This window comes from Danio rerio, chromosome 20, assembly GCF_052040795.2.
Source record: "Danio rerio strain M-AB ecotype USA chromosome 20, GRCz13ab, whole genome shotgun sequence".
Taxonomy (NCBI): Eukaryota; Metazoa; Chordata; class Actinopteri; order Cypriniformes; family Danionidae; genus Danio; species Danio rerio.
The window spans coordinates 2562501-2590203 of record NC_141040.1 but is presented as its reverse complement, the minus strand read 5'-3'; the positions used below and the strand labels follow the sequence as shown (position 1 = coordinate 2590203).

The 27703-nt window shown below is 41.9% G+C and overlaps 3 protein-coding genes across 11 annotated transcripts in view; 2 read left to right on the top strand and 1 right to left on the bottom strand.

The window, feature by feature from the left end:
* Nucleotides 1-13343, top strand: part of med23 (mediator complex subunit 23) — a 77784-nt gene extending 64441 nt beyond the window's left edge. For 4 of the 6 annotated variants that reach the window (XR_015517579.1, NM_001431152.1, XM_087296623.1 and 1 more), the window contains 3 exon segments: nt 2962-3082; nt 6852-6983; nt 12885-13343. Coding sequence is in view for 3 of the 6 variants with exons in the window: in NM_001431152.1 (NP_001418081.1) it covers nt 2962-3082; nt 6852-6983; nt 12885-13076 (445 nt within the window). In the remaining 3 variants the exon portion in view is untranslated. 6 annotated transcript variants of the gene reach the window in all.
* Nucleotides 1-27703, top strand: part of ppil4 (peptidylprolyl isomerase (cyclophilin)-like 4) — an 892903-nt gene that overhangs the window by 465734 nt on the left and 399466 nt on the right. The window lies entirely within an intron of this gene.
* Nucleotides 1-27703, bottom strand: part of akap7 (A-kinase anchoring protein 7) — a gene marked incomplete at its 3' end in the record, with an annotated part of 498825 nt that overhangs the window by 408222 nt on the left and 62900 nt on the right.

Genomic DNA, 27703 nt, shown 5'->3' with positions numbered 1-27703 from the left:
TATTCTACTCTATCTTACTCTATTCTGCTCTGCTCTATTCTACTCTATCTTACTCTATTCTGCTCTACTCTATTCTACTCTATCTTACTCTATTCTGCTCTACTCTATTCTACTCTATCTTACTCTATTCTGCTCTGCTCTATTCTACTCTGTCTTACTCTATTCTGCTCTACTCTATTCTACTCTATCTTACTCTATTCTGCTCTACTCTATTCTACTCTATCTTACTCTATTCTGCTCTGCTCTATTCTACTCTGTCTTACTCTATTCTGCTCTGCTCTATTCTACTCTATCTTACTCTATTCTGCTCTGCTCTATTCTACTCTATCTTACTCTATTCTGCTCTACTCTATTCTACTCTATCTTACTCTATTCTGCTCTACTCTATTCTACTCTATCTTACTCTATTCTGCTCTGCTCTATTCTACTCTGTCTTACTCTATTCTGCTCTACTCTATTCCACTCTATCTTACTCTATTCTGCTCTACTCTATTCCACTCTATCTTACTCTATTCTTTTTTTCTCTGCTCTACTCTATTCTGCTCTGCTTTATTCTGCTCTACTCTGGTCTACTCTACTCTGTTACTCTACTCTGGTCTACTCTATTTTATTCTACTCTTCTCTATTCTGCTCTACTCTATTTTACTGTTGTCTATTTTACTCTACTCTGTTGTATTCTACTTTATACTACTCTGTTGTATTTTATACTATGTTGCAAATCTCTGTTCTAATCTTCGCTATTCTGCTCGATTCTGCTCTATTCTATTCCATTTTCTTTTTCTAACTCTTCTACACGGTTCTACTCTACCTTACTTTCTTCTACTCTATTTTACTCTATTCTGTTGTACACTAATTTTCCGTTGAGTCTTCAACTCTATTTTACTCTTTTCTACTGTGCTCTACTCTACTCTATTCTACTCTATTTTACTCTGTTGCATTCTACCATATATTGCTCTACTCTATTCGACTCTATTTTCTTCTAATTCTTCTATTCTGCTCTATTCTACTCTACTCTTCTACTAATTCTTCTACTCTTTTCTGCTGGATACTACTTAAAAAGAATTCAGTTAATTATTTTACTCTGTTCTGTATCCTACTCTATTTTAATCTACTCTGTTCTACTCTATCTTACTCTATTCTACTGTGCTCTATTCCGATCTACTCTTCTCTATTCTACTCTATTCTTCTGTGCTCTATTCTACTCTGTAGTATATATTGCTCTCCTCTGTTCTACTCTTCTCTATTCTACTCCATTTTCTTCTAATTCTTCTACTCCGCTCTATTCTACTTAACTTTCTTCAACTAATTCTTCTACTCTATTCTTCTCTATTCTGCGTACACTTCTCCACTTTTTTCTATTAATTCTTCTACTAGTTCCTCTAACACACTAAGACCACAAACGATTTCTTCACGATGAGAAAATCATCGCATGCGGCAGCAAAAATCAGGCAGTGCACACCCAGCTGTAGTGTATTTCAGTTTCTAATTAAAGCGTCCTGCATTATGCATTCAAAATGTTTACATTCAGTTCTACTTTCTTACTAAAAAACACATTTATTACATCCACTTTGCTGATATCTGCACATTGATGTGTAATGACTTTCTTCAGAATGGATTATTATATCAGGAAAATGTAACATCGGCTAACCTCAAGTATGTATTTCTTGATATTTAGGTGCATAACTGCAGCAGATTCAACAAAAATGCATGTTTTAAAGTTGAACGGTTGTGTTTTGAGTTGAATGTTTGCCGCAGCTGGTTGAGGAGACTGATTCAGAGATGTGTGATCTATTTTTAGACACTCTGCAGGGACATACTGTGTTGTTTTGTTTGCCTTAAATGTGTTTTTAAAGCCCGGTGGACGCTGCTGGATCAGTGAGGTCTGCAGCTGATGGTCCGTTTGTGAGTATTTGAGGAGTGTTGATGATTCAGTTCACCTGCCTCCACACACTCCAGATCTCAGCACATCACACTCCTCTGTGTGTGTGTGTGTGTGTGTGTATGTGTGTGTTAGAATACTGTAGTGTATGTGTACTGCAACCTGTGGGCTGAAGATGTTGAGTGGCTCGCGGAGGGGTTTAGTGATGCATGGCATTCCTTTTGAAGATGTGTGGAAGCTGTTGAAGCTTTTGTCAGACATGATTCCTGTGCGTAAGAGATACAGATGACACTTTATTTTCAAGGACAATTATTTTACTCTTTTTGCGTAGAGATTTAAGTCCTTTGTGTCCCCAGAATGTGTCTGTGAAGTTTCCGGTCAAAATACCCATCAGAACATTTCAAGAGTTCACACTTAGCTGATGATTGATGATAAAGCTTGTTTGGCATGCTCTCCTGGGAGAGAGCCTTGAGCTCATAAGAAGATCCTCGAGCCAGGGGCTCCCTCCCGTTTGCAAGGCAAGGGGAGTTTGAGCTCAGGTAGATCTGGAGAACTCCCCTGCTGTAGTCGCTAATGAACAGATAGTGATTGCTCTTAAGAGATAACTACTTGCTAGTAGGGATGCGACGATTAACCGGTTTCACTATTAACCGCGATTGTTAATATACTTAATATTACACTCAATCCGTCAAACTGACATCATCAGAGAAGAACCGCTGTTCCAGAGCAGAAGCAGATGATCAGAATTTGATTGAAGATTACCAAAACATGTTTTATTCAGTGGATTAGCTTTGATTAATTGTTCACTTTAAGACTAATAGTTTGTGCCAGCAAAATAAACACTGTTTATTTAGATTTCATTTAAGGATAATCTAGGCAGCGTGCAGTATTTAATATGAAGATCCTCAATGCTGGAGATGTAAAGTGGTCGCCTGATGTGTTTGTTCAGTCATTAACACTGACATGTCAAATATGTGACACTTCACTGATGTTACACACTCTCCAGTGGATGTTCATCATTGTGACACCGAGCAGCACTGAGTGACACATTCATGCTGTATGTGTGTGTATGTGTCTGTCAGGTTCCTGTCGGAGGTCCTGAAGCCCATTGTGAAGACTGAGTTCCAGCTGCTGTACGTGTATCATCTGGTGGGGCCGTTTCTGCAGCGCTTCCAGCAGGAGAGAACCAGATGCATGCTGGAGGTACACACACACACACACACATACATTATCAAACATGTACATACAAACACATGCACACACACTCACATACACACGCATGGACGCTCACATGCACACATGTCTGCAAGCATCATTACACACAGCTCTGCTTTTGTGAATTGTGGGGACACTTTGTGAGCTTAATAGTGTTTATTCTGTACAAGCTGTGTTTTCTGTTGCCCTTCCCCAGCTCTACACTTAAACACAAGCCTTACTGAAATCTGTGCACACACTGACATACTGTACATGCTCTTAAGAATGCACACACAGACACACACACCTGCTCATTTCACAGTCACGCTCACCTTGACTCTTCAAAGCAAAGCCTCCTGGGAGAAAGCGAGCGGCACAGCAAATCAAGAGGCTGGACTTGATTAGAGCACAAGTGTCTGAATATGTGGCACATATGCAGCAGGTCTGACACACACACACACACACACACTCTCTTCAGCCAGATGAGTACCTCGTGCTGTGCTCCTCAGGGGCTCTTTGAAGAGTCCATCTAATGGAAGTGCTCTCTGCACACTGACCTCGCAGCGCTTTTACCCACAAACTCTAGCCTGTCACTCTCTGAGCACTCCTTCTGGAGGAGCTGCTGTGGGGAACCAGGTCTGGACATCACAGGTGGTCAGTTTGAGTGCCGAAAGTCTTAAAGCTGCCTGAAATGGAAGTTAAAAGTGTCCTTTTTTCTCTTGTCGTGACTCCATCCTCTTGAAACGCTCCTGATATTAGATAACAATAGCATTGCTAAAAAAATGAAAGAAGATTGAGTATTGGATAAAGGCAGAGCATAAACAGGACCTGCACTAATATCCCCATCCTAAAAGACTGATAGCTCCATCTTAAATAACTCATAGCTCCACCCTAAATGACTAATACCCCTGCCCTAAAGGACGCATAGTGCTGCCCTAAATGACTGATAGCTCCACCCTAAATTACTGAATGCCCCACCATAAATGACTGATAGCTCCAACCTTAAGGAGCGATAGCTCTGCGCCTGAAGGACTCATAGCACCACCTTAAGTGAATAATAGCTCCACCCTAAAGAAATGATAGCCCCATTCTAAAGGAATCATAGCTCCACCCTAAAAGACAGATAGCTCTGCCCTAAAGCACTCATAGAACCATCTTAAATGACGGAAAGCTCCACCCTAAATGATTGATAGCACCGCCCTAAATGATTGATAGCTTCACACTAAATGACTAATAGCTCCACCCTAAATGTCTGATAGCAGCGCCCTAATTGACTGATAGCTCTACCCCAAATTACTAATAGCTCCACCCTAAATGACTAAGCACCGCCCTAAATGATTGATAGCTCCACCCTAAGTGACTGATAGCTCCACCCTAAATGACTGATAGCGCCGCCCTAAATGACTGATAGCTCCACCCTAAATAACTTATAGCCCCACCCTAAAAGGGCGCATTGCACCTCCCCTAAATGACTAATAGCTCCACCCTAAATGACTGATAGCAGCGCCCTAAATGTCTGATAGCCCTGCCCTAAAAGACACATAGTACCACCCTAAATGTCTGATAGGCCTGCCCTAAAGGACAAATAGTACCACCCTAAATGACTGATAGCTCCACCCTAAATAACTTATAGCCCCACCCTAAAGGGCGCATTGCAACTCCCCTAAATGACTGATGGCTCCACCCTGAGACTTATATCTCCGCCCTAAATTAGTGATAGCTCTGCCCTAAATGACTCATAGCACCACCCTAAATGACTGCCAGCCCTGCCCTAAGGGATGCATAGTACCGCCGTAAATGACTGATAGCACCGCCCTAAATGACTTATAGCTCCACCCTAAATGACTGATAGCCCTGCCCTAAAGGACACATAGTACCACCCTAAATGTCTCATAGCCCTGCCCTAAAGGGCACATAGTACCGCCCTAAATGTCTGATAGGCCTGCCCTAAAGGACACATAGTACCACCCTAAATGACTGATAGCTCCACCCTAAATAACTTATAGCCCCAACCTAAAGGGCGCATTGCACCTCCCCTAAATGACTGATAGCTCAACCCTGAGACTTATTTCTCCGCCCTAAATTAGTGATAGCTCTGCCCTAAATGACTCATAGCACCACCCTAAATGACTGCCAGCCCTGCCCTAAGGGATGCACAGTACCGCCGTAAATGACTGATAGCACCGCCCTAAATGACTAATAGCTCCACCCTAAATGACTGATAGCAGCGCCCTAAATGTCTGATAGCCCTGCCCTAAAGGACACATAGTACCGCCCTAAATGTCTGATAGCCCTGCCCTAAAGGACACATAGTACCGCCCTAAATGTCTGATAGCCCTGCCCTAAAGGGCACATAGTACCGCCCTAAATGTCTGATAGGCCTGCCCTAAAGGACACATAGTACCACCCTAAATGTCTGATAGCTCCACCCTAAATAACTTATAGCCCCAACCTAAAGGGCGCATTGCACCTCCCCTAAATGACTGATAGCTCAACCCTGAGACTTATTTCTCCGCCCTAAATTAGTGATAGCTCTGCCCTAAATGACTCATAGTACCACCCTAAATGACTGCCAGCCCTGCCCTAAGGGATGCACAGTACCGCCGTAAATGACTGATAGCTCCACCCTAAATGACTGATAGCAGCGCCCTAAATGTCTGATAGCCCTGCCCTAAACGACACATAGTACCGCCCTAAATGTCTGATAGCCCTGCCCTAAAGGGCACATAGTACCGCCCTAAATGTCTGATAGCCCTGCCCTAAAGGGCACATAGTACCACCCTAAATGTCTGATAGCCCTGCCCTAAAGGGCACATAGTACCACCCTAAATGTCTGATAGCCCTGCCCTAAAAAACACATAGTACCACCCTAAATGTCTGATAGCCCTTCCCTAAAGGACACATAGTACCGCCCTAAATGTCTGATAGCCCTGCCCTAAAGGACACATAGTACCGCCCTAAATGTCTGATAGCCCTGCCCTAAAGGGCACATAGTACCGCCCTAAATGTCTGATAGCCCTACCCTAAAGGGCACATAGTACCACCCTAAATGTCTGATAGGCCTGCCCTAAAGGACACATAGTACCGCCCTAAATGTCTGATAGGCCTGCCCCAAAGGACACATAGTACCGCCCTAAATGACTGATAGCCCTGCCCTAAAGGACACATAGTACCGCCCTAAATGACTGATAGCTCTGACCTAAATGACAGAAAGCTTCGCCCTAAAGGACTGATAGCCCTGCGCCTGAAGGAGTCATACCATAATGGAGCAATGTGGGTCTCTTAGCCTGATAAAAGGAATAATTTGAGGTTAGTGTATACTCCATTCAGCGGGTTTTGTTTTTTGTAAGCTTGTGTTTAATTAAAGAAATAATAAACTACTTGTCTACATTTTACAACTTGTGTCAAGTAGTCATGTAATAATCAGGATAAAGTACATCCAGAATGGTTGTTTTCACAGAATAAATTGTTCAGTCTTATACAACAGAGCTGCGCTTTACATCAGGCTGTATTCTCTCATAACAACCTCCTGGATGTACTTGATCCCTACCGTAACATTTATACAGTGTCGCAGTTATAAGCGCTTCTTTGAGAGCAGCCAAAATGCTGAAGTGGCCCTCAGTGAAAATGAGCTTGACACTCCTGATCTAAAGCGTCATCTGGATGCATTTACACAAACTGTTTCATGAGTTCCAAAAGCTGCCATGAATGCGGCTAACATTTCCACATGAACCCAGATGAGTGTATGTGTGTGTGTGTGTGTGTGTTTCTTTCTCAGATTGGAGTGGCGTTTTATGAGATGCTTCAGGCTGTGGATCAGCACAGCAACCACCTGGCCTACATGGACCCCATCTGTGACTTCCTGTACCACATCAAATACATGTTTACTGGGGACAGTGTCAAAGACCAGGTGAGTAACGGCTCATCTAAGTTCTCCTCTGCGGCTCGGTTCAGCTCCACGCGGATTCATCTTTAAAACATGCACACAAATCCTGATGCTGTGACTGAAAGCAGCCGTTAACTGCCGTACCTTATTCCGTCTAGAGGTGCTCAGCGAATCGTTCGGGACGCGGTCTCCGGTAATAGAGCCTCCGATAGCCTCACAAAACGTAAAATTGAAATTCCCACACCGAAACCTTTCTGGGAGAAAAGCCAACGTTGTGAAACATGCGAACCCCTCCCCTCGATGGTCACGCTGAAACCACGATTGGCTGACGACTCTCCAACTCGGAAAGTAATTGGTGGATGTGGGTCTGAAAATGAGAGTGGTTTATAATAAGGATGTTGACTACCAAACTGCAGACAAAAGGAACCACAGCGAAGAGTGTTGACTTTCAGAGAAATAGCGCCCACTGGTGGATCAATGTAAAACTAGCAGGACAGAGCAGATTAAAGGGATAGTTCACACAAAGGTTTACTGTTTACGTACCCTCAAGTGGTTCCAAACTTGTACGAGTTTCTTTTTTTCTGTTAAAGGATGCTAACTGGTCATAATTGACTGGCTTTTGGAAGTTTGTCCTACTATGAAAGTCAGTGGTCACTGGTTTCTTTTTTATTTTATTTTATTCTGTGACAAATGAACATTGTGTAAATGAGGACAGAATTTGCAGTTCTGGGTTAACTTTAAGGGTGCTTTCACACTGGGGTCGATTGTCTGGTCCGAACCCAAGTTCGATTGTCCCCCCTTGCCACCTTCTTGGCTTGTTTGTGTTTGCGGGCGTGCACCCAAGTTCAGACGACATCTAAACGTACCGAACTCTGACGTCAAATGAACCCAGGTGTGGATCAATAGTGCTAGTGTGAAAGTACCCTAAGATATAAATATGATCTCATGTTCTGTCTAAAGCTGCACGGTGGCACAGTGGGTAGCACGTTCACCTCAAAACAAGGAGGTTGCTGGTTCGAGCCCTGCCTGGGTCAGTTGGCATTTCTGTGTGGAGTTTGCATGTTCTCCTCGTGTTCGTGTGGGTTGTAAATAGTTTCCTCCGGGTGCTCCGGTTTCCCACACAAAACATGTGCTGGATAAGTTGGCGGTTCCTTCCGCTGTGGCGACCCCATATTAATAAAGGGACTAAGCCGAAAAGAAAACGAATGAATAAATGTTCTGTCAATCATGTTTACAAACTGCCTCTAAACTTTCATTCATTTTGGTTTCGGCTTAGTCCCTTTACCAATCAGGGGTTGCCACAGCGGAATGAACCACCAACTTATCCAGCATAGGTTTTACGCAGCAGATGTCATTCCAGCTGCAACCCATCACTGGGAAAACATCCAAACACGCTCATTCACACACATACACTACGGACAGTTTAGCTTACCCTGTTCCCCTACAGCACATGTGTTTGGACTGTGGGGGAAACCGAAGCACCCAGAGGAAACCCACACCAACACGGGGAGAACATGCAAACTCCGCACAAAAATGCGAACTGGTCTCGAACCAGCGACCTTTTTGCTGTGAGGCGATTGTGTTACCCACCTCTCTGAAACAGATGAGGATTTTCTGCATCTGTAGCAAGCATTTTGAGATGTGTTTTGACTGTTCAGAGTCACCGTACAATTGAAAGCCAAAATGCAGAATGCCATCAGACTCGCAAATCAGAGCACTTCAGGACAAACACACACAGGATATAATGAGAGATTGGGGAAGATGATTGCAGAACAGCTTGGCTCCGGTGTCAAACCGAGCCAATGACATCCTGAAATAATCACTGACTCTATTGGGGTGATCCTGCTGTTCTTTGATACAGAAACTCTGTATTAAAGAAACTCTCCTTGCTCTCTCCACAATCTAATAAAGTCTGGATGGACCCAATATCTACTACTGTTTTTTTGAAGATGCCATAGAGAGCTTTGATTCAGTAAGTTAAATCATGCCCTGATGTCCTCATAGTAGCTATGTGGCTTAGATACATTTAAATATGCTTATTTATAAAATTAATAATTACCCCTACATTGAAAATATTGGGTCGACACGTGACTCAGTGGTTAGCACTGTCACCTTACAGCAAGAAGGTCGCTGGTTTGAGTCCTGGCTGTGCCAGTTGGCATTTCTGTGTGGAGTTTGCATGTTCTCCGTGTTGGCGTGGGTTTCCTCCAGGTGGTCCGGTTTCCCCCTCAGTCCAAACACATGCGCTATAGGGGAATTAATGAACTAAATTGTCTGTAGTGTATGAGTGTGTGATTGTGTGTTTCCCAGTACTGGGTTGCAGCTGGAAGGGCATCCACTGCATAAAACATATGCTAGAATTGTTAGCAATTCAATCCTCTGTGGCAACCACTGATAAATAAAGGGACTATGCTGTAGGAATATGAATGATTGAAGAAAATATTGGTTTTGACCATATTTGGAATGGTCATGAATATTAATGACCTCTACTCTGATGCTCCTCTGCTTGTGTGATCTCTCTCTCTTTCCCTTTTTCTGTAAAGTCTACATGAACCAGAAGCTGCAAGGAATTTTTTTTTGAATTGTGACGCAGTTCCTAGAGAAACGAAATATTAAATAATTTAAAAGTGGGCGTGGCTTGTTTTTTTCTCCTGCGAACTTGATTGGATGTAGTAAAGTAGGCGTTTTATTCAGAGTTCTTTCAACATAACAGACTCCTCCTGCTCACCATTTCAGTTTGTTGTCTAAACTGACAGCTAGAGGGGTGTGGTTAAGTATGTTAGCCACGCCCAATACCTCAGACAGACCGAATCTGAGAATTCAGCTGGAAACAAACAGGAAGTGCATTTTCAGATTTAGATTAAAAATTAAAAGAGCAAACTATTGTTTTTTTCTTATTGACATGCACAGATGAATTGATCAGCACTAAGCTAGCAGTTTGAGCTAACAAAATCACCATGGTTAGATTTGATTTCATGTCCACTTTAAGCCATCAGAGTAACTTAGTTTGCCTCTGAGTTACATTGTGGATAGAATATAAGCTAAATGATAATAATACTCTGCAATAGGGGCCAACAGGGAAGTATTTAGTGTTGAATTTTACGTACTTCCTTACTTTTCTCAGTGCTGAAGTGATTTAATTACAGTAACTAGTTACTTTGCAGCTGAAGGAGAATCAGACGGTCTGGCTGTATCTGATCTCAGGTCAGCTGCCGGCGCTGGTCTGTATTCAGTGGATGCTGTTTGTTTGTTTCTGCCTCGGGGAGAACAGGAAAGGTCAGATCTATCAGCTCAGTCTCCACCGTCACAGCAAATAAATCAGTACCTCGCTTTACCACACTCTTTATCTGAGGGGATTTCATACATCCTTGTCTTTTTAGCCCTCAAACTGTTTATTTCCTGTGCACTTATCTTGTTATTTATAGAGTAAGTGTATGTATAATGTACTTACTTAAAACAGTTGGGTTAATAATACCCCAACAGGTAACCTAATGTTGGGTTGTTTTGGCACTGACCTGCTGTTGGGTTGTTTTAACCCAAGTTGTTAAGATTAACACTACAATTTAGGTTACAAAATAACTAGTTTGTTGGGTTACTTTTGCCAACAAGTGGCTTAACCACTAATATCTCAAATATGTGTATCATGTCCTCCAAAAGAAAAACTGTAGAGATGAACACGGAGGTAGAGAAAGCACTTTTATCCATTTACACAGATCTGCTATGAAGCCTGCATTTGTATCATCAAATTAAGAGTGCTGGATGTAAAAAACACGACACGGAGAGGTCATTTGATTAAAAAAAACAACAACATTATTGCGTTAGAGCTAAAATAAACACTATAACGCAAAAACAACATTACGCAAGCATATTAATCATAGACTTAAAGATATGGGTGTAGTATCCATGACGTCACCCACTGGTTTCTGAACTCTGCAAAAGAACCTACAAGTAGGCGTGGCCAACTGTCGCCATTTTGTTTGCGCGTCATCGCACCCATGGCGGGATACCAAACAAGGGCAAAGAGGAGGAGAGTGGGCGGAGCTACATACACCTGCTGGCATTTAGCTTGGACCTGGTTCAGACACACTTTACTTTGGGAAAAACGCTTAATACTTTATTACCTGTGACTTGTTTGTGTTCTGACCACTTGTGCTTGGCTGTTCACTATATCAATAAAGTGTTTAGACTTGAAAAACACTGCTGTAATACATTGAGCCACTAAACATTGATCTTATGACATTTTTCAATAGGAGGAAAATGCTAATTCCAAACACTTCAGATATAGTCTGTGTTAGTTAATGTAAGACTATTGATGACATCCAGCATAACACTGTTTGACAACGCTTCAGATGACTGATCTAGAGCCTACAGCTAATCAATCCGTCAGATTCTAGAGTGCTTTATAGCTCTAAAAAACATTATAAATGATCTTAAATAAAACAAATACATTTATAGAGAGGGTATATAAGGATATAATTTCACTCAGCAGGGAAATGAAGGACACATGAACGGTTTGTGAGCACAATTAAGTGCACACAGCATCCCATATCATCTGATAATTTTAGGAAATAGTCCCAAAAGGCAATTGACTTGTGTTAAGAAACATTAACCAAAACAAAAATATGATGTATATGAAGAGTTCAGCAGCTAATCAGCCGGAATCAGCTGAGCTGACCAGACAGCAAACAGCGATACCTAGCTGTCACTCAAGTGGCCACGCCCTTAATTATACAGACTAAATATAACTTAATAAAAATGAAACGGATGAGTTATAAAAAAATTCACCCCTCACAGTTGTCATGAAGGGTAATCATAGCTACATGCACCAAAGCCATCTTTTGTCCCAGGCTGTAAACATGTTTCATCAGCTGTAAAAGTGGCCAGTTTACCAGCGCAGTCAGAAATCACTTAAATTTCCTGGAGCCAGCCCCCCAAGGCGAGTCGATGCATTGCAGTTTTAGTTACTCTGTATTGGCTTCCCAAAGGAGAGCCAGAGGTTGCCGCTTGATATTAATACAGTTGTTCTGTCAGTTAAATCAGTTGACTGGTTGAGTTATTAAATAAATAACCCAACAAAGGCTAAAAATAACCCGACAAAGCACCAAACATTTAACCCAACTGGTTAAGTTATTAATAAACAACCCAATAATGGTACAAAATAGGCCAAACAAAGTAATAAAATAATTAATAAATAAATAACACAACATTTTTTAGAGTGAATACATACTGTTTATATACTGTTTATATATAATCTATATATCTATTTTGTTTGTTTGCTTCTTAGCTATACATTAAAGTGGACCTATTATGCAGAAATCACTTTTATAAGGGGTTTAAACACAGTTGTGCAGCAGCAGTGTGTGAATATAACCAGCCTATAATGGCAAACGTGTGTTATTAGTATTTTTTTATAATCCGACTTGATAAAAACTGCAAAAACACTTTGACATTCTCCCTTTGTACGTGTCATCAGAGGGGGAAAGCCCCGCCCACTAGTGACCTCATTAGCATAGGACTTTATTCTTGTTTTTGAATCTGCCACTATGCTGGCACAGGGGCATTTGTAGCTCCGCCCTCTTCTGAAAAGATCACAATCTCATTTGAATTTAAAGCGACAGACACCAAAACACCACAATTAGGATCAAAACCTAAAAGGGTCAGTTTCAGAGAGTTAGAAAACATTATTGATGTGGTGTTTTGAGCTGAAACCACACACACACACACACACACACACACACACACACACACACACTCTCTCTCTCTCTAGGCATGTCAGAGACTTACTTGTACCTACTTAACCACAAACAACCACACCTTGCTGTATATGTGAAATAAGATTTTTTTATGAAGCCACTTCAATGATTATCTAGAAACAGACCCCAGTGTGTTATTATGATGGTTGCTGATGTGTGTGTGTCTGTGCAGGTGGAGCGCATCATCTGTTCTCTGCGTCCAGCAATGCGTCTTCGTCTACGCTTCATCACACACATCAGTAAGATGGAGCCGGCGGCGGTGCCCGTGTCCAACAGCAGCAGCGTCCAGCAGACCAGCAGCGCCTCCTCACCCACAGCACAGAGCACTGCTGGAGCCGCCATACCACTGTCTGTGACACAGTGATACACACACACACACACACACACAACACTAACACACACACACACACACACGACACGCACAACACAGTGAACAGACCATCACACACAAACAGACACCCTGCCTTATGCTCATCTAGAAGGAGCTGAACTGATGAACTGTTGCATTTATGGTTAAACCTTTTCTAGAGCCTGAACTTTGATATCGCAGCGTCTGTTTTCATTTCTCTTCTGCATTCAATCATGTTCATTAGCATTTTTGTTTCATCTGTAATAAATAGTCCTGGGTTAACTGTGCTGGTTATTTGTCTTTAGTGTGTGTAACTGCTCTAGTGCTGCACATTATTTATCAGATTATCATGAATTTTTTTTTTACAAAAATACACTCACCGGCCACTTTATTAGGTACACCTTACTAGTACCAGGTTGGACCCCCTTTTGCCTTCAGAACTGCTTTAATCCTTCGTGGCAGAGATTCAACAAGCTACTGGAAATATTCCTCAGAGATTCTGCTCCATATTGACATGATAGCATCACACAGTTGCTGCAGAACCCAGGACTATTCTCCTTCACCAAACTTGACTGATTTCTGTCAGAATCTTTGCTCCATGTGGGTTCCCGTTGGTCTTCAGCAGTGTTTGTGATGATTGGGATGCAGATCAACAGATGATTGATGGGGAAAAATCCACCTTCTGCCACTTTTCACAACGATTAACTTGAAGTCAGGTTATTATCTGTTGCTCTTACAACTAGGGTCTTTTCTCAGGTAGTGTGCATAAGGGAGCTCTATCACTTCTTCATTCATTCATTCATTCATTTTCCTGTCGGCTTAGTCCCTTTATTAATCTGGGGTCGCTTATACAGCAAGTTTTTACGCAGCGGATGCCCTTCCAGCCGCAACCTATCTCTGGGAAACATCCACACACACATTCACGCAAACACTCACACACTACGGACAATTTAGCCTACCCAATTCACCTGTGCCGCATGTCTTTGGACTGTAGGGGAACCCGGAGGAAACCCACCCGAAGGCAGGGAGAACATGCGAACTCCACACAGAAACGGCAACTGAGCTGAGGTTCAAACCAGCGACCTTCTTGCTGTGAGGCGACAGCACTACCTACTGCGCCACTGCCTTGCCTCTATCACTTCTTGATGGCAGTAATTAATACATTGGAGATTAAACATGACTTGAAATGTTTGCTATTACTTGAGCATTACTAAAAAAAAAACAACCAACAACAAAAACTCATGGATCGACTGAAGTGACCTGTAATGTGTTACACCCGTGACTTTCAGGCCAACTCGAACAAGCTTCTGTTCATGAGAGGCTGCAGAAATGAGATCAGACAGTGAAACAAAGAGCCGAGTAATCCTCTGTGCAGAACCAGTCTTTTCTTCCAGGAATAACTCTGAGGCTGCTCATGATTCGATCACGCTGAGACCGTTTCAGGCCTTTAAAAACAGCCTGTTTTGATGAACCTAAGATCTTATCTTCAGTTCATTCGATTCAAGTTTATTTGAAGAGCGCTTTCCACAATGAGTATCATTACAAAGCAGCTGTGCAAAATGTGCATACATTACCGTCAAAATCAGAAAGAGTTAAGGTGTCTTATATAGGCTAGACCAGGGGTGTCAAACTCAATTCCTGGAGGGCTGAAGCCCTGCACAGTTTAGTTCCAACCCTGCTCCAACACACCTACCTGTTGTTTTCAAACAAGCCTGAAGGACTCGATTAGTTTGATCAGGTGTGTTTAATTAGGGTTGGAACTAAACAGAGCTGCGGCCCTTTTGGAACTGAGTTTGACACCTGTGGGCTAGACAGTATAAACAGTGGGGGAAAAAAGTATTGAACACGTCATATTTTTTTCCTGAGAATAATATTTTGGCCTCACAGCAAGAAGGTTGCTGGTTCGAGCCTTGGCTCATTTGGCGTTTCTGTGTGGAGTTTGCATGTTCTCCCTGCGTACGCGTGGGTTCCCTCCGGGGCTCTGGTTTCCCCCACAGTCCAAAGACATGCGGTACAGGTGAATTGGGTAGGCTAAATTGTCCGTAGTGTATGAGTGTGTGTGTGGATGTTTCCCAGAGATGGGTTGCGGCTGGAAGGGCATCCGCTGTGTAAAAACTTGCTGGATAAGTTGGCGGTTCATTCCCCTGTGGCAACCCCAGATTAATAAAGGGACTAACCCCCTAAAACATGGGTGTCAAACTCAATTCCTGGAGGGCCGAAGCCCTGCACAGTTTAGTTCCAACCCTGCTCCAACACACCTGTAGGTTTTAAACAAGCCTGAAGGACTCGATTAGTTTGATCAGGTGTGTTTAATTAGGGTTGGAACTAAACTGTGCAGAGCTGCGGCCCTTTTGGAACCGAGTTTGACACCTGTGCCCTAAAAGGGTCAGTTTCAGAGCGTTATAAGCATTATTTGTGTGCTGTTTTGAGCTGAAACTTCACACACACTTATCAGAGACTTATTTTACATCTTAGAGCATAATAGGTCTCCTTTAATCTTTCACTTTTCATCATTAATAAATAAATACAAATTTAACCCTGGCATACGTTTACTTTTAGGAAGGTTTCTACACAACGTTTTAAAAGAGACTGCAGGTGTCTCTGTTAATGCACCCATTAATGAAGCTCCATCGGTTACAGTCACACACACACATTAGCCATAATGGAGAGCTCAATCTGTTCTCGCTGCGAGTGTTAAAAGCATCAGACGTGATCATCCTTTCTTCATGGTTTATGCTGATCGTGCCGCCGAGCACTAAATGTGTCTTTCATATTGTAATGATGGTGTGTACATGAAGATAAAGCTCCAAACGCAGCTTCATTCAGAGTGGCCAGGCAGGCAAGGGACTCAATCAACCCAGGCTCATTCTGAAAACGTACCTCTACATCAGGGGTCAACAATCTCGTTCCTGGAGGTCCGGTGCCCTGCAGGGTTTAGCTCCAACTTGCCTCAAATGCCTGGGTGTTTTAAGTATACCTAGTAAGACATTGATTAGCTTGTTCAGGTGTGTTTGATTAGGGTAGGAGCTGAAATCTGCAGGACACCGGCCCTCCAGGAACAAGTTTGGTGACCCCTGCTCTACATGGTAAAACCCAAAATGTTAAGGTAACTCAAACCGTTTGGGGAAACCGATTTCAATTATATTGTTTGCTTTTTTTTTTTCAACAAAACTACCATAAGCTATCATTAATAACATTACTTGTTTATAACCTATAAAAACATAAGAAACTAAATCTTACCTATGAAATGTTCTGACTTTGTGCTTTGTTTTCTTTGTTTGCTCGTTACTACACCCGTAAGTGTAACGGAGGCCAGCTAGTAAAGTGCCGTGCAGGTAAACCTCACTCCTCTGATCTCTAAAGGTGCTCTAGCGACTGATGCTAGAGGCCATGGTCTTTAGCCTCCTTGTTAGAGCACCCGACTCCCATGCGGAAGGTCGCCGGTTCGATCCCAGCTTGGAGCGGGTTGGGTGGTGTAGGACTGAAGTGATAGGGGCAACATTGTGGTGCTGTCGCCTCACAGCAAGAAGGTCACTGGTTCGAGCCTCGGCTGGGTCAGTTGGCGTTTTTGTGTGGAGTTTGCACGTTCTCCTGTGTTCTTGTGGGTTTCCTTCGGGTGCTCCGATTTCTCCCACAGTCCAAAGACATGCGTGGTGAATTGTGTAAGCTAAATTGTCCGTAGTGTATGTTTGTGAATGAGAGTGTATGAGTGTTTCCCCGTGATGGATTGCAGCTGGAAGGGCATCCGCTGCGTAAAACGTGCTGGATAAGTTGGCGGTTCATCCTGCTGTGGCGACCCCAGATTAATAAAGGGACTAAGCTGAAAAGAATCTGAATGAATGAAAGATCTCTACATGGAACATGGGGGTGATTTGCACTTAAGGAAGCTCTCAAATGACACTCTTGGGCTTTAAAAGAGCTGGAGATCTGATTGAATATCAGCGTGCCATCTGTGAGGTCAGAGGTCTGTGCTCATCCGAACAACACACACACATGGTCACATGCACAGGAAGCTGCAGATCAGTGTAATCATCTTAACCTGTGACCTCACTTCCTGTGGAGAGAGCGACAGTAACCAGTGTCTGCGAGTCCAGCTAAAGCCAGGATCAACATGTTTTGAAAATACAGCAGAAATAATGGGAATAATGGGATTTTTGGGAGGGCTGTTCTAATCTCTTTTCCACACACATGAAAAAAAATAGTGTACTTAAAAGACTTTAAGCTATTAATGGTTGATTCTATAGTGTTTTTGTACTGAACTATGGTAAAGTACTTAAATTGATCTGTTGGGATCATTTTATAATTGTTATGGTATCATAATAACTATAGTAATATAAACACATCACCATACTTGCCAACCCTCCTGTATTTTCCCGTATTTCTCCCATATTTTCAGTCTTTCTCTGAAGGGTGGTAAATAAACATTAAAGAGCCGAGCCTCCATATACCCTACCCATACCGCCGAACCACCAGGGGCCGCCCCTTTCTCTTAAATGTGTGTCTGTTCTGTGCGTTCTCTTTGTTTAGCTATGAACACACTTTGAAATAAATATAGGATATACATAGGATATATATATATATAGGATTTCCTTTTCTTTACAGCTGCTGTCTCCACTTCATATGCAATCCTCAAAGCAGTCATATAGCGGTGCGTGACTGTCAGCTGACGCGCTCCATAGTGATAAATAGACACGAGCTGCGTCCCAAATCGCATACTTATGCACTATTCTACGCCATTTTGTAGTATAAATAGTGCAAGTAGTGTGTTCACACTGAAAACTCTAAAAATAATGAGTGCACTTTAATTACCCGGATGATGCACTCATTCAGCCGCTAAAATGAAGTGTGTAATGATGGACACTTCACGCACTCAACGACCGCAGGTTTGCTCACGTAGCGGAAGGGGCGGAGCTATCGGACGCACATGTTGAATAACTTTATTTATTTTGGATGGTGAAAGCAAAATTCTCCTACGAGAGTGATTATAGCGCCTCCCGATGGTGAATGCGGTTATACTCACGGCAGATATTATTTGATAATTCGGTCGTTTATTTCACTGATTTGGCGACCGTCAAACGTCATCAGGGAAACGGTTTGAATTTCCGCTTAGTAAAAAAAACATTAGTGTCCTATTTGGGACGACACTACATACTTATGCTATCCTGTTGAGTGTGTAAGTGCATTAGTACATAGTGCATGAGTGCAGAGTGTATAGTTTTCCAATTGGGGACGCAGCTGATGTTTCCCAAATGGATTCTGTACATGTAATTTAAAGCGGAGTCTGGGTTTTGGGTGCGTGTTTAAACAGACGCATACACATAATTAATAATAAGAACATCTAAAGATGTCCATCTTGGTGGGTTTTTTTTCAAACGCAGCTAATTTCGTCTTAAATAAGCATAAAAAGTTTACTGTTTACCTGAGCGTTCAGACGGCAGAGAGACGTCACGTTGTGTTGCCAAAACAAGTGGAAGAAGAATTGTTCAGAGACAATTCTCGTATTGACATGTCTACTGTTCAGAGACAACACTTATTGACAATTCAATACGTGTTGTGTTCATAAATTTGCTGCAATGAAGGTTTTGTTTTCATTTCCTGCTATGAGAGCACAGCTGAACTCACATGTGGATTACTGTACTCACAACATGCGGCAGAAATACGTTTGCACAGAACATTTTTTACCCGAGAGCTTTGGTGAAATCCGAATTTGCTGCTCGTTTTTTTTTTTTTTTAAAAAGATGCGGCTCAAGCTGGTGTTGATTGTCCTGTCTCTACAGATTTGGTAAGCGATCAATGTTCTTTGTTTGTTTATTCAGCAGTAAAGTTAGTTCCTATTGTCAGCAGTACTCTCATTCATTCATTAATTTTCTTGTCGGCTTAGTCCCTTTATTAATCCAGGGTCGCCACAGCGGAATGAACCGCCAACTTATCCAGCAAGTTTTTGCGCAGTTGATGCCCTTCCAGCCACAACCCATCTCTGGTAAACATCCACACACACATTCACACACTACGGACAATTTAGCCTACCCAATTCACCTGTACCGCATGTCTTTGGACTGTGGGGGAAACCGGAGCACCCGGAGGAAATCCACGCGAAGGCAGGGAGAACATGCAAACTCCACACAGAAACGCAAACTGAGCCGAGGCTCGAACCAGCGACCCAGCGACCTTCTTGCTGTGAGGCGGCAGCAGTACTCTTTCCATTTTAAAAGACATACCTCAGTCAAAATGATTAAGTTTCTCAGTTTACAGTACATTAATATCACTACAATATTATGGACTGAAAGATCCGCTGTAAATGAGTGGAAACATGTAAACACCGCAATCAAACTATTACCATTGTGTATAACTTTCAACTAATCTATTGACAGGATAGTCTATACACACACGTAGCTTTCTGACGCTACCTACCGAGTGCATCCAAGTTACCGATGCAGATGTTTTTTTTCTCGCATTCGCTGATCGGTATCAAACATCCCATTAAAACCACACTCTTCCAGCAGTTCCTCAAATTAAATATCTGGTTTGTCACGGGGGGCATGCATAAAATGTTTCTGAATGAATGTGAAAGTGTCAAACTGCAGTTACAGTCGACAAATTCATAATTTGGCAACTAATTGGATTACTGATGTCCATGTAAACACAATTACTGTCTTTCTCCACTGCGTCTGTGTGTTTGTGTCTGTAAAAATCAGCGCATGCTCAAACGGAAACTCCCTTTTTTTGTGCAAAACCTTCTCTCTTTCCCTCCCCCGACACTCCCACTTAAACAGAGCTGGACACGCCCACTTTCCTGACTTTTTCCAAGCTAGAGGTGTGAAAACACCCTACTGAGACAAGGGGGGTTTTGTGGCCATGCAGTTTTCATTCGCTTTAGATCATCTTGTGGACTGATGATGAATAAACCAGTAGATGTTGCTACAGATAACAGAAACAGCACATGGTTAATTTGCACGCACTCTAGATAAAGCTGGTTGAAGAGCTCTGAGATGATGAATGCAGCAGGTTTGACTGTCATAGTCATCGAGGAGCTGATCTGTGAGACTGTGTTTCCTGGCAACATCTCTCTCTCTCTCTCTCTCTCTTTCTCTGTGTGTGTCTCTGTATTGGTTTTAGTGGTTTACAAGGACAGTTTTTAATACAATGACATGGGTTTGGCATAGTTGTACTAATTACGGAGGTTTGTGATTCCTGATGTTCTTGCAATTCAAAACGCTTCAAAATCACAACTACTGGGTCTTTTAACATTCAAACTTTGTAACATGGTGTCGTATGAGGGTTGGGTTTTCTAAAGCCTGATTTATACTTCTGCGTCAAGTGACCGGCGTGACCCATGGCGCATCCAACGCGCGTAGCAGTGTATTCATACTTCTGCACACTGTTTCTGTTGTTTGCATTAACACTTCCAAAACACTAGTTGGCAGTGAGGTGTTAATGTTCCTCTGTGTCGAGTTTTGGTGTCGCTGGTGTTTTGTTTTTTCTGAACGCTTCCCTAATGTACAAGTGACTCAAACTTGCTCATTTTGAGGCAGGAACCGGCGGACGTGCAACAACTTTAACCATGAGGTAAACACAAAACAAAACTTTCTTCACGGGACTCCACACTAGCTACTTAGTGCATCATCTGTGTGAAGCAGTAAGATATTGTTTATTAGCCCTTCATTTGGTTGTGTTAAGGACATTGGCTGTTTCTCAATTTCTAAGAACGCAGAGAATGGACTTGCATTTTTGTGGAGACCAATCTTGCCAGGTGTCCTCGGAAGAACAAATTCGGGAGACCACGAGAACTGAGAACGTGTCCTGTGAGAAATGAGATGCTACGTTCTTCCTGATGGTCACATGACCTTCACACATTTTAAATGGAAAATTATTTAAACATTCCAGCATTCATACAAGATGTATTGTTTTTCCCCTTTTTAAAATATATTCTATGCATAAACGACAACGACAACCGGGTTCGAGTCTATGAAAGAGCGGTTCCAGAAATCAGGTAAGACAAAAACAGAATCCAATTAATAAAGTGAACAAGTTCATAACAGGGTGAGAATGTGGTAAAAATCAGATGAGGGCTTTTCTTTTTCTGGACGGCTTTTGTAAATGGTTTGGTTTAGAAAAGTAAGCGGGAGGGCGGGTCAATCAGTAAAATTGGTTGGGTTTAGGGAAGGAGGAGGGTGGGTCAGTCGATTGGCCGGTTGCCCAGTCAATCATTCAGCAAGTCAGACGGTCAGTCGGTCGACAGCGGCCTCTGGTGGTTTTACGCGAGTATAGCACGGATGCGAACAGCACTTGCGAGAAACATTTAAGATACGAAAAAGAGCACCCAGCGGCCTCTCGCGGATTTGCGAAAACAAAAACTGCAAAAATATGTACCTCCCAGGACGTGTTTTGCTGTCTCCAGTATCGTCCACGGGACTACGTTTTCAGAATGAGCCTGGGTTGTAAATATGCGTTGCACAATATAAATAAAACAGATTTTATTACGAATTTCAGCAAACAAACCCTCTTAATGTGTTCATTCCGTTATTAAGATGTCCATGGTGATGTTTACATTCACTGTTTTATTTAGGGAAACTGCTGAGGTAAATACGTGATATCTTTAATAATAAGTGTAACTTTAATAATAAATCTAAATAAAATGCTGCGCTTCCCACCTACTTTCGCAATGACTTCTGGAACTTCTAGAGCAGGATCAGTGCTCAAGTGTGCATTGGTGCATCCTCGATACCAAGACGCATCTGGGAAGTTTCATGCGTCTCCGTTCTTGCTGTCTTGAGTATTGGAACTGAACTTTGGCAGCTGATGATGACGTTACACAAGAACACGAGGACGCTGAAGAACGCATATTGAGATGTTTCAAAAGATGCAGACTTCCCTATTGAAAAAGTACACGAGCCAAGTAGTATGTGGTCTGAATTTGTAGTATTCATAAAACAATAGCGGGAAAATCAGCCTGATCTCACGAGAAAACGTAAGTATTTTACGTTTTGCCAATTTAGTGGCTAATTCGTACGAAATGATACGAGTTCAGTCGTATGAAATGGTACGATTTTAAAAAGGAGGCGTGACACCTAACCCCAACTGTTATCGGGGGATGAGCAAATCGTACTAAATTGTACGAATTAGATCGTACGAATTCATACGAATTAGCCACTAAATGAAAAAGTTACGAATTTCCATGAGATTGTGTTTGGAAAGTACACAGATGACCTGCTGTTGAGATTCTGAAGTGTTGGTTAGTGTGTTACGAAGATTAGTTCAACGTTTAACCACTGGTTCTTTGACTGTGGGGGAAACCTGGGCACCCAGAGGAAACACAGACCAACATGGGGAAACATGCAAACTCCACACAAAAATGCCAACTCAAAGCTGGGACTCGAAGCAGAGACCTTCTTGCTGTAAGGCGACAGACAGCCTGAGCTATGATTGATTTGTTCATGTCTCGAGTCACCGGACAGGTTTTGAGTTTTTGGGTGTGATGGAGCTGTGTTTCCCCCATGCTTGCATGTTTTCCCCATGTTGGTGTGGGTTTCCTCTGTGGGCTTTGGTTTCCCCCACAGTCCAAGTGGGGGAAAACTTTTTCAATAGGGAAGTCTGCATCTTTTGGAAAGACTGTGATGCTTACCATGTTTGGTCTTGATCCCCAGAGCTCTGCTTTTTATGAGCTATGCCTCTGATTTATGTCTGCTTACAGTGCTAAAGTAAATTCAACCTTTAACACTGAAGAGCTCGTCCTTCATCTGCGTGATTTAATACTCAGACAGACAGCGACTCAAAGGTAAACTTAAACCTCCAGCTTTCTGGACTCTCAAGAGTCCAAGACTTGATTTTCCATTGCGTTCGAGTCTGGAAGACGTCTGTATATGAGCTGACAGGAATATGTGCTACAGCTCCAGCACTTCTATTCTTCATTGGCTGACGTGTTGTTATGTCCGTCATCCTGCTGATATTAAAACAATCAGATGTTTAGGAGTGTTGGGGGACAATTCAACCTCCTGCATTGGCTTTCCATTATGGGAAGCTGCCTCCCTTTCAATTCTGACTTAATGGTAATAGTAATTCTGGTAATAGTAATGGTAATTCTGACTCAGTGGTAATAGAAAATCTAAAACACTGCTATGTGAACAGGTGTATAAAAAAAAGGGGGGGGGGGGGGGGGGGGCTGACATAAAACCAATACAGTTTGGTTTCTCTTTATATTTCCTCCTCTCAGGTAAACATAGGGGGGTGAAATAATAATTCTTTTTACATGGTTCAAAATAATGAAAGTCGATAATGTTTCATTCCAGCAGGTGTACACTCATCAACACAAATTTCTACTCAGCCAATCACATGGCAGCAACTCGATGCATTTAGGCATGTAGACACGGTCAATTTGATCTGCTGCAGTTCAAACTGTGCATCAAAAAGGGGATTTAAGTGACTTTGAACATGGCATGGTTGTTGGTGCCAGACGGGCTGCTCTGAGTATTTCAGAAACTGCTGATCTACTGGGATTTTCACGCACAACCATCTTTAGGGTTTACAGAGAATGGTCTGACAAAGAGGAAATATCCAGTGAGCGGCAGTTCTGTGAGCACAAATGGCTTGTTGATGCCTGAGGTCAGAGGAGAATGGCCAGACTGGTTCCAGCTGATGGAAAGGCAACAGTAACTCAAATAAGCACTCGTTACAACCGAGCTCTGCAGAAGAGCATCTCTGAACACGCAACACGTCCAACCTTGAGGCGGATGGACTACAGCAGCAGAAGAGCACACCGGGTGCCGCTCCTGTCAGCTAAAAACAGGAAGCTGAGACTACAATTCACACAGGCTCACCAAAACTGGACAATAGAAGATTGGAGAAACGTTGCTGCTCTGATGAGTCTCCATTTCTGCTGCAGCATTCAGATGGTCTGGTCAGATCCTATAGAGCTGCTTTGGGATGTGGTGGAGCGGGAGATTGGCATCATGGATGTGCAGCCGACAAATCTGCAGCAACTGTGTGATGCTATCATGTCTATATGGAGGAATATTTCCAGTAGCTTGTTGAATCTCTGCCATGAAGGATTAAGGCAGTTCTGAAGGCAAAAGGGCGTCCAACCCGGTACTAGTAAGGTGTACCTAATAAAGTTAGTGTATAACAGTATAGAAGTTCTCTAACATTACACGCTGCGGTCTGCTTTTGTATCCTTGGTCCTTGTTATTTTTATTTATTTTTTTTAGCTTGTTCACTGTTCAACTTGTCTCATAGCAGATTTAAGATGTTGTTTTGTTGGTAACACTTTAGTTTAGATCACTAATCACTGTATTAAAAAACAATAACTGACACTGCTAGCTTAATAAACTACTAAGTAGCTGTTTAATAATAGTTAGCAAGGTAGAAGTTTGGTTTTAGGTGTTGGGCAGGATTAGGGATGTAAAATAAGATTATACTTGATATGTGCTAATAAACGGTTAATATCTTAATAATAGACATAAATCAGTGAATTGAGACAAACTAAAGCGTTGCCATTTTGTTTTTTTTACTTAATAGAAAAAAGCTTCCAACAAGACAGTGGACCCCCCCCTACCCCCCAGTGGGTGTGGCTTTGAGATTATGACACCCGTGTTCTGTCTCTATAAATGAGATTCACATTGGAGTCTGCCTCCACTCCTTTGTGTCTGACTGAACTGAAGAACACACACCCATCTATTCCGCTCATGTTCCAATTTCCAGTCTTTCCCAGTATCCATGGCAACACGGATCATCAAGGAGCTCTGTGTGTGTGTGTAGGTGAGCTCGCTGAGAGTTAATCTCCTCCATTCATGCTTCCTTCTGCTAGCAAACATATACACTGTGAAAAAATGCTTTTATTTTCTTAGAATTTTGTCTTGTTTCTGATCTAAATATCTAAAATGATTTAAAACCAAGAAGCATTTTCTATACAAGCGTAAAATATTGTCTTATGTGATTTTTTTCTCCTTAAAATAAGCAAAATAATCAGCCAATGCATGGGGTAAGCGAATTAATACTTCAAAATGAAAACAAGATTCTTTTGCTTTCCTCACTGGCAGATAATTTTGCTAATTTTAAGGAAAAACTCTTCATTTTGACTCATTATTTCTAGAAAATGCTTCTTGATTTAATAACTTTTAGATACAGTTGAAGTCAGAATTATTAGCCCCTCTGAATTTTTCCCCATTTTCTGTTTAACAGAGCAGATTTTTTCAGCACATTTCTAAACAATAGTTTTAATAAGTCATCTCTAATAACTGATTTATTTTATCTTTGTCATGATGACAGTAAATAATATTAGACTAGATATTCTTTAAGACACTTCTATACAGCTTAAAGTGACATGTAAAGGCTTAACTAGGTTAACAGGTTAGGGTAATTAGTCAAGCTATTGTTTAACGATGGTTTGTTCTGTAGATTATCGAAAACAAATATATAGCTTAAAGAGGCTAATAATATTGTCCTTAAAATGGCTTTTAAAAAATTAATAACTGCTTTTATTCTAGCCGAAATAAAACAAATAAGACTTTCTCCACAGGAAAAAATATTATCAGACATACTGTGAACATTTCCTGAATCTGTTAAACATCATTTGGGAAATATTTGAGAAAGAAAAAAAATTCAAAGGGGGAGAATAATTCTGACTTCAACTGTATTTGGACTAGAAACAAGACAAAAACTCTGTGTGAGAAAGTCGTTGTTTGCAGTGTTTCCTCTCTCTAGTCCTGTCAGCGGTGACTTCTACATCTCCTTCTGTGCACTACGTCCTCCTGAGTTCCCGTTAGCACAGCGTTGCGCACCTCATGTCTTGACCCAGTTTTGCTTGAATAACTTAGCTTATCGGGACCCCAGGGAACAGCTGGTGATGTAGTGCAAGTGTTCAGACTGGAACAAAAACAAACTGTTCTGCACACGGACAGGCCAGCGGGTCAGGGTTTGACATGGACAGAGACCAAAAAGTGCAACACACTGCAAATGATGCCATCATTAACTGTTTTCATGCGCATTTTGGATTATTGCATGAAAAAAATGCTTAATGGAAGATATGCATGCATTTTTAAAATGTGTATAAAATGTATGTGCATAATAGAGTAGCATACTGTCGAATAAGGGGCAACACGGTAACGCAGCAGGTAGTGCTGTTGCCTCACAGCAAGAAGGTCGCTGGTTCGAACCTCGGCTGGGTCAGTTGGCATTTGTGTGGAGTTTGCATGTTCTCCCCCTGTTGGCGTGGGTTTCCTCCAGGTGCTCTGGTTTCCCCCACAGCCCAAAGATATGCGGTACAGGTGAATTGGGTAGGCTGAAGTTTCCTCCAGAACTGTCTTGAGCATCTGTCTGCGCTCCCAAAGAGCGTCTCAAGGCACCAAAAAGTACCGCATTGCATTCATTGTTTCATCATTATTTTCTGAGGCGCAACTCATTTATTAGAGAAGAAAAACACCACAGTGGCTTCTCCAAACACACTAAACTACATTTCCCTGTCTGATATCTGCTCCAGTTTATCTGGAAGTGATGATTTTGTTCTCTTTTGTCATTACCATATTCATACGGGGGAGGAGGCAAGGAGGGGTTTTGCTTTGGTGTGCTCAGTTTCCCGTTAATTCGGATGTATAAAGAGAATATGCGTGGGATTCCGTGTACGCAGTGTTTCATACATCTGAATTTTTTACTGCGTACGCACATTCACAGCTTTGTCCGTACTCAATGTGTTAGTATTAATTCAACGCAAGTCTTCGTACATGAGGCCCCCGAACACCAAGCATGTATAATTCGTTTTTAAATGGTTATATTATACCCCTTAAATCAGCGATTTGGAAAAGGCCTCAGTGTTTGTGAGTGTGTGTGTGTGTTTGTGTGTTTCAGCTATTCAGGTCTTGTTTTTGCGATTTGATGTCTCATCTGGGTCAAAACCTGAATGATAATAAGGGTTAAAGTGATTTTAATTCACTTCTTTTTCTTTTGAAAAGCAGTGCCATTATGTTCAGCCTATTTTCGGCAGTTCTTGATCACAGTCCATTACTTTATCCTCATCCATCTCACTGAGAAGCCCCCAAAAACCCTCTGTTTTCACTTTCGGCTCTCAGAGAGTGTCTGTTCTCACTTTTTTTTCTCGGTGTTTAGAATTCTTTTAGTTTTGTTTTTTTACTCGTGATAATTTTCTGAAAGTTAGTGCAGATTTGTGGTGATTTTGCCACTTTTCAAGCCAGTTTTTACTTTGATTATCAAATTTCATTACAGAACGAACAGGTTACACATGCGTGAACTCACTGTCTTCACTATATACACTGCATCCTGAAAGTATTGACAGCGCTTCACTTTTTTCACATTTGTTTATGTTACAGCCTTTTTCCAAAAAAGATTAAATCGATTATTTCCTCAACATTCTCCACACAATCCCCCATAATGACAATGTGAAAAAAGAGTTTTTGAAATTGTTGCAAATTATTTTTAGAAATAAAAAAAGCTGAAAAATCACATGTACATCAGTATTCACAGCCTTTGCTGTGACGCTCTAAATCAGGGGTCACCAATCCCAGTCCTGGAGGGCCGGTGACCCTGCAGTGTTTAGCTCCAACTTGCCTCAACACATCTTCCTGGGTGTTTCAAGTATACCTAGTAAGACCTTGATTAGCTTGTTCAGGTGTGTTTGATTAGGGTTGGAGCGAAAA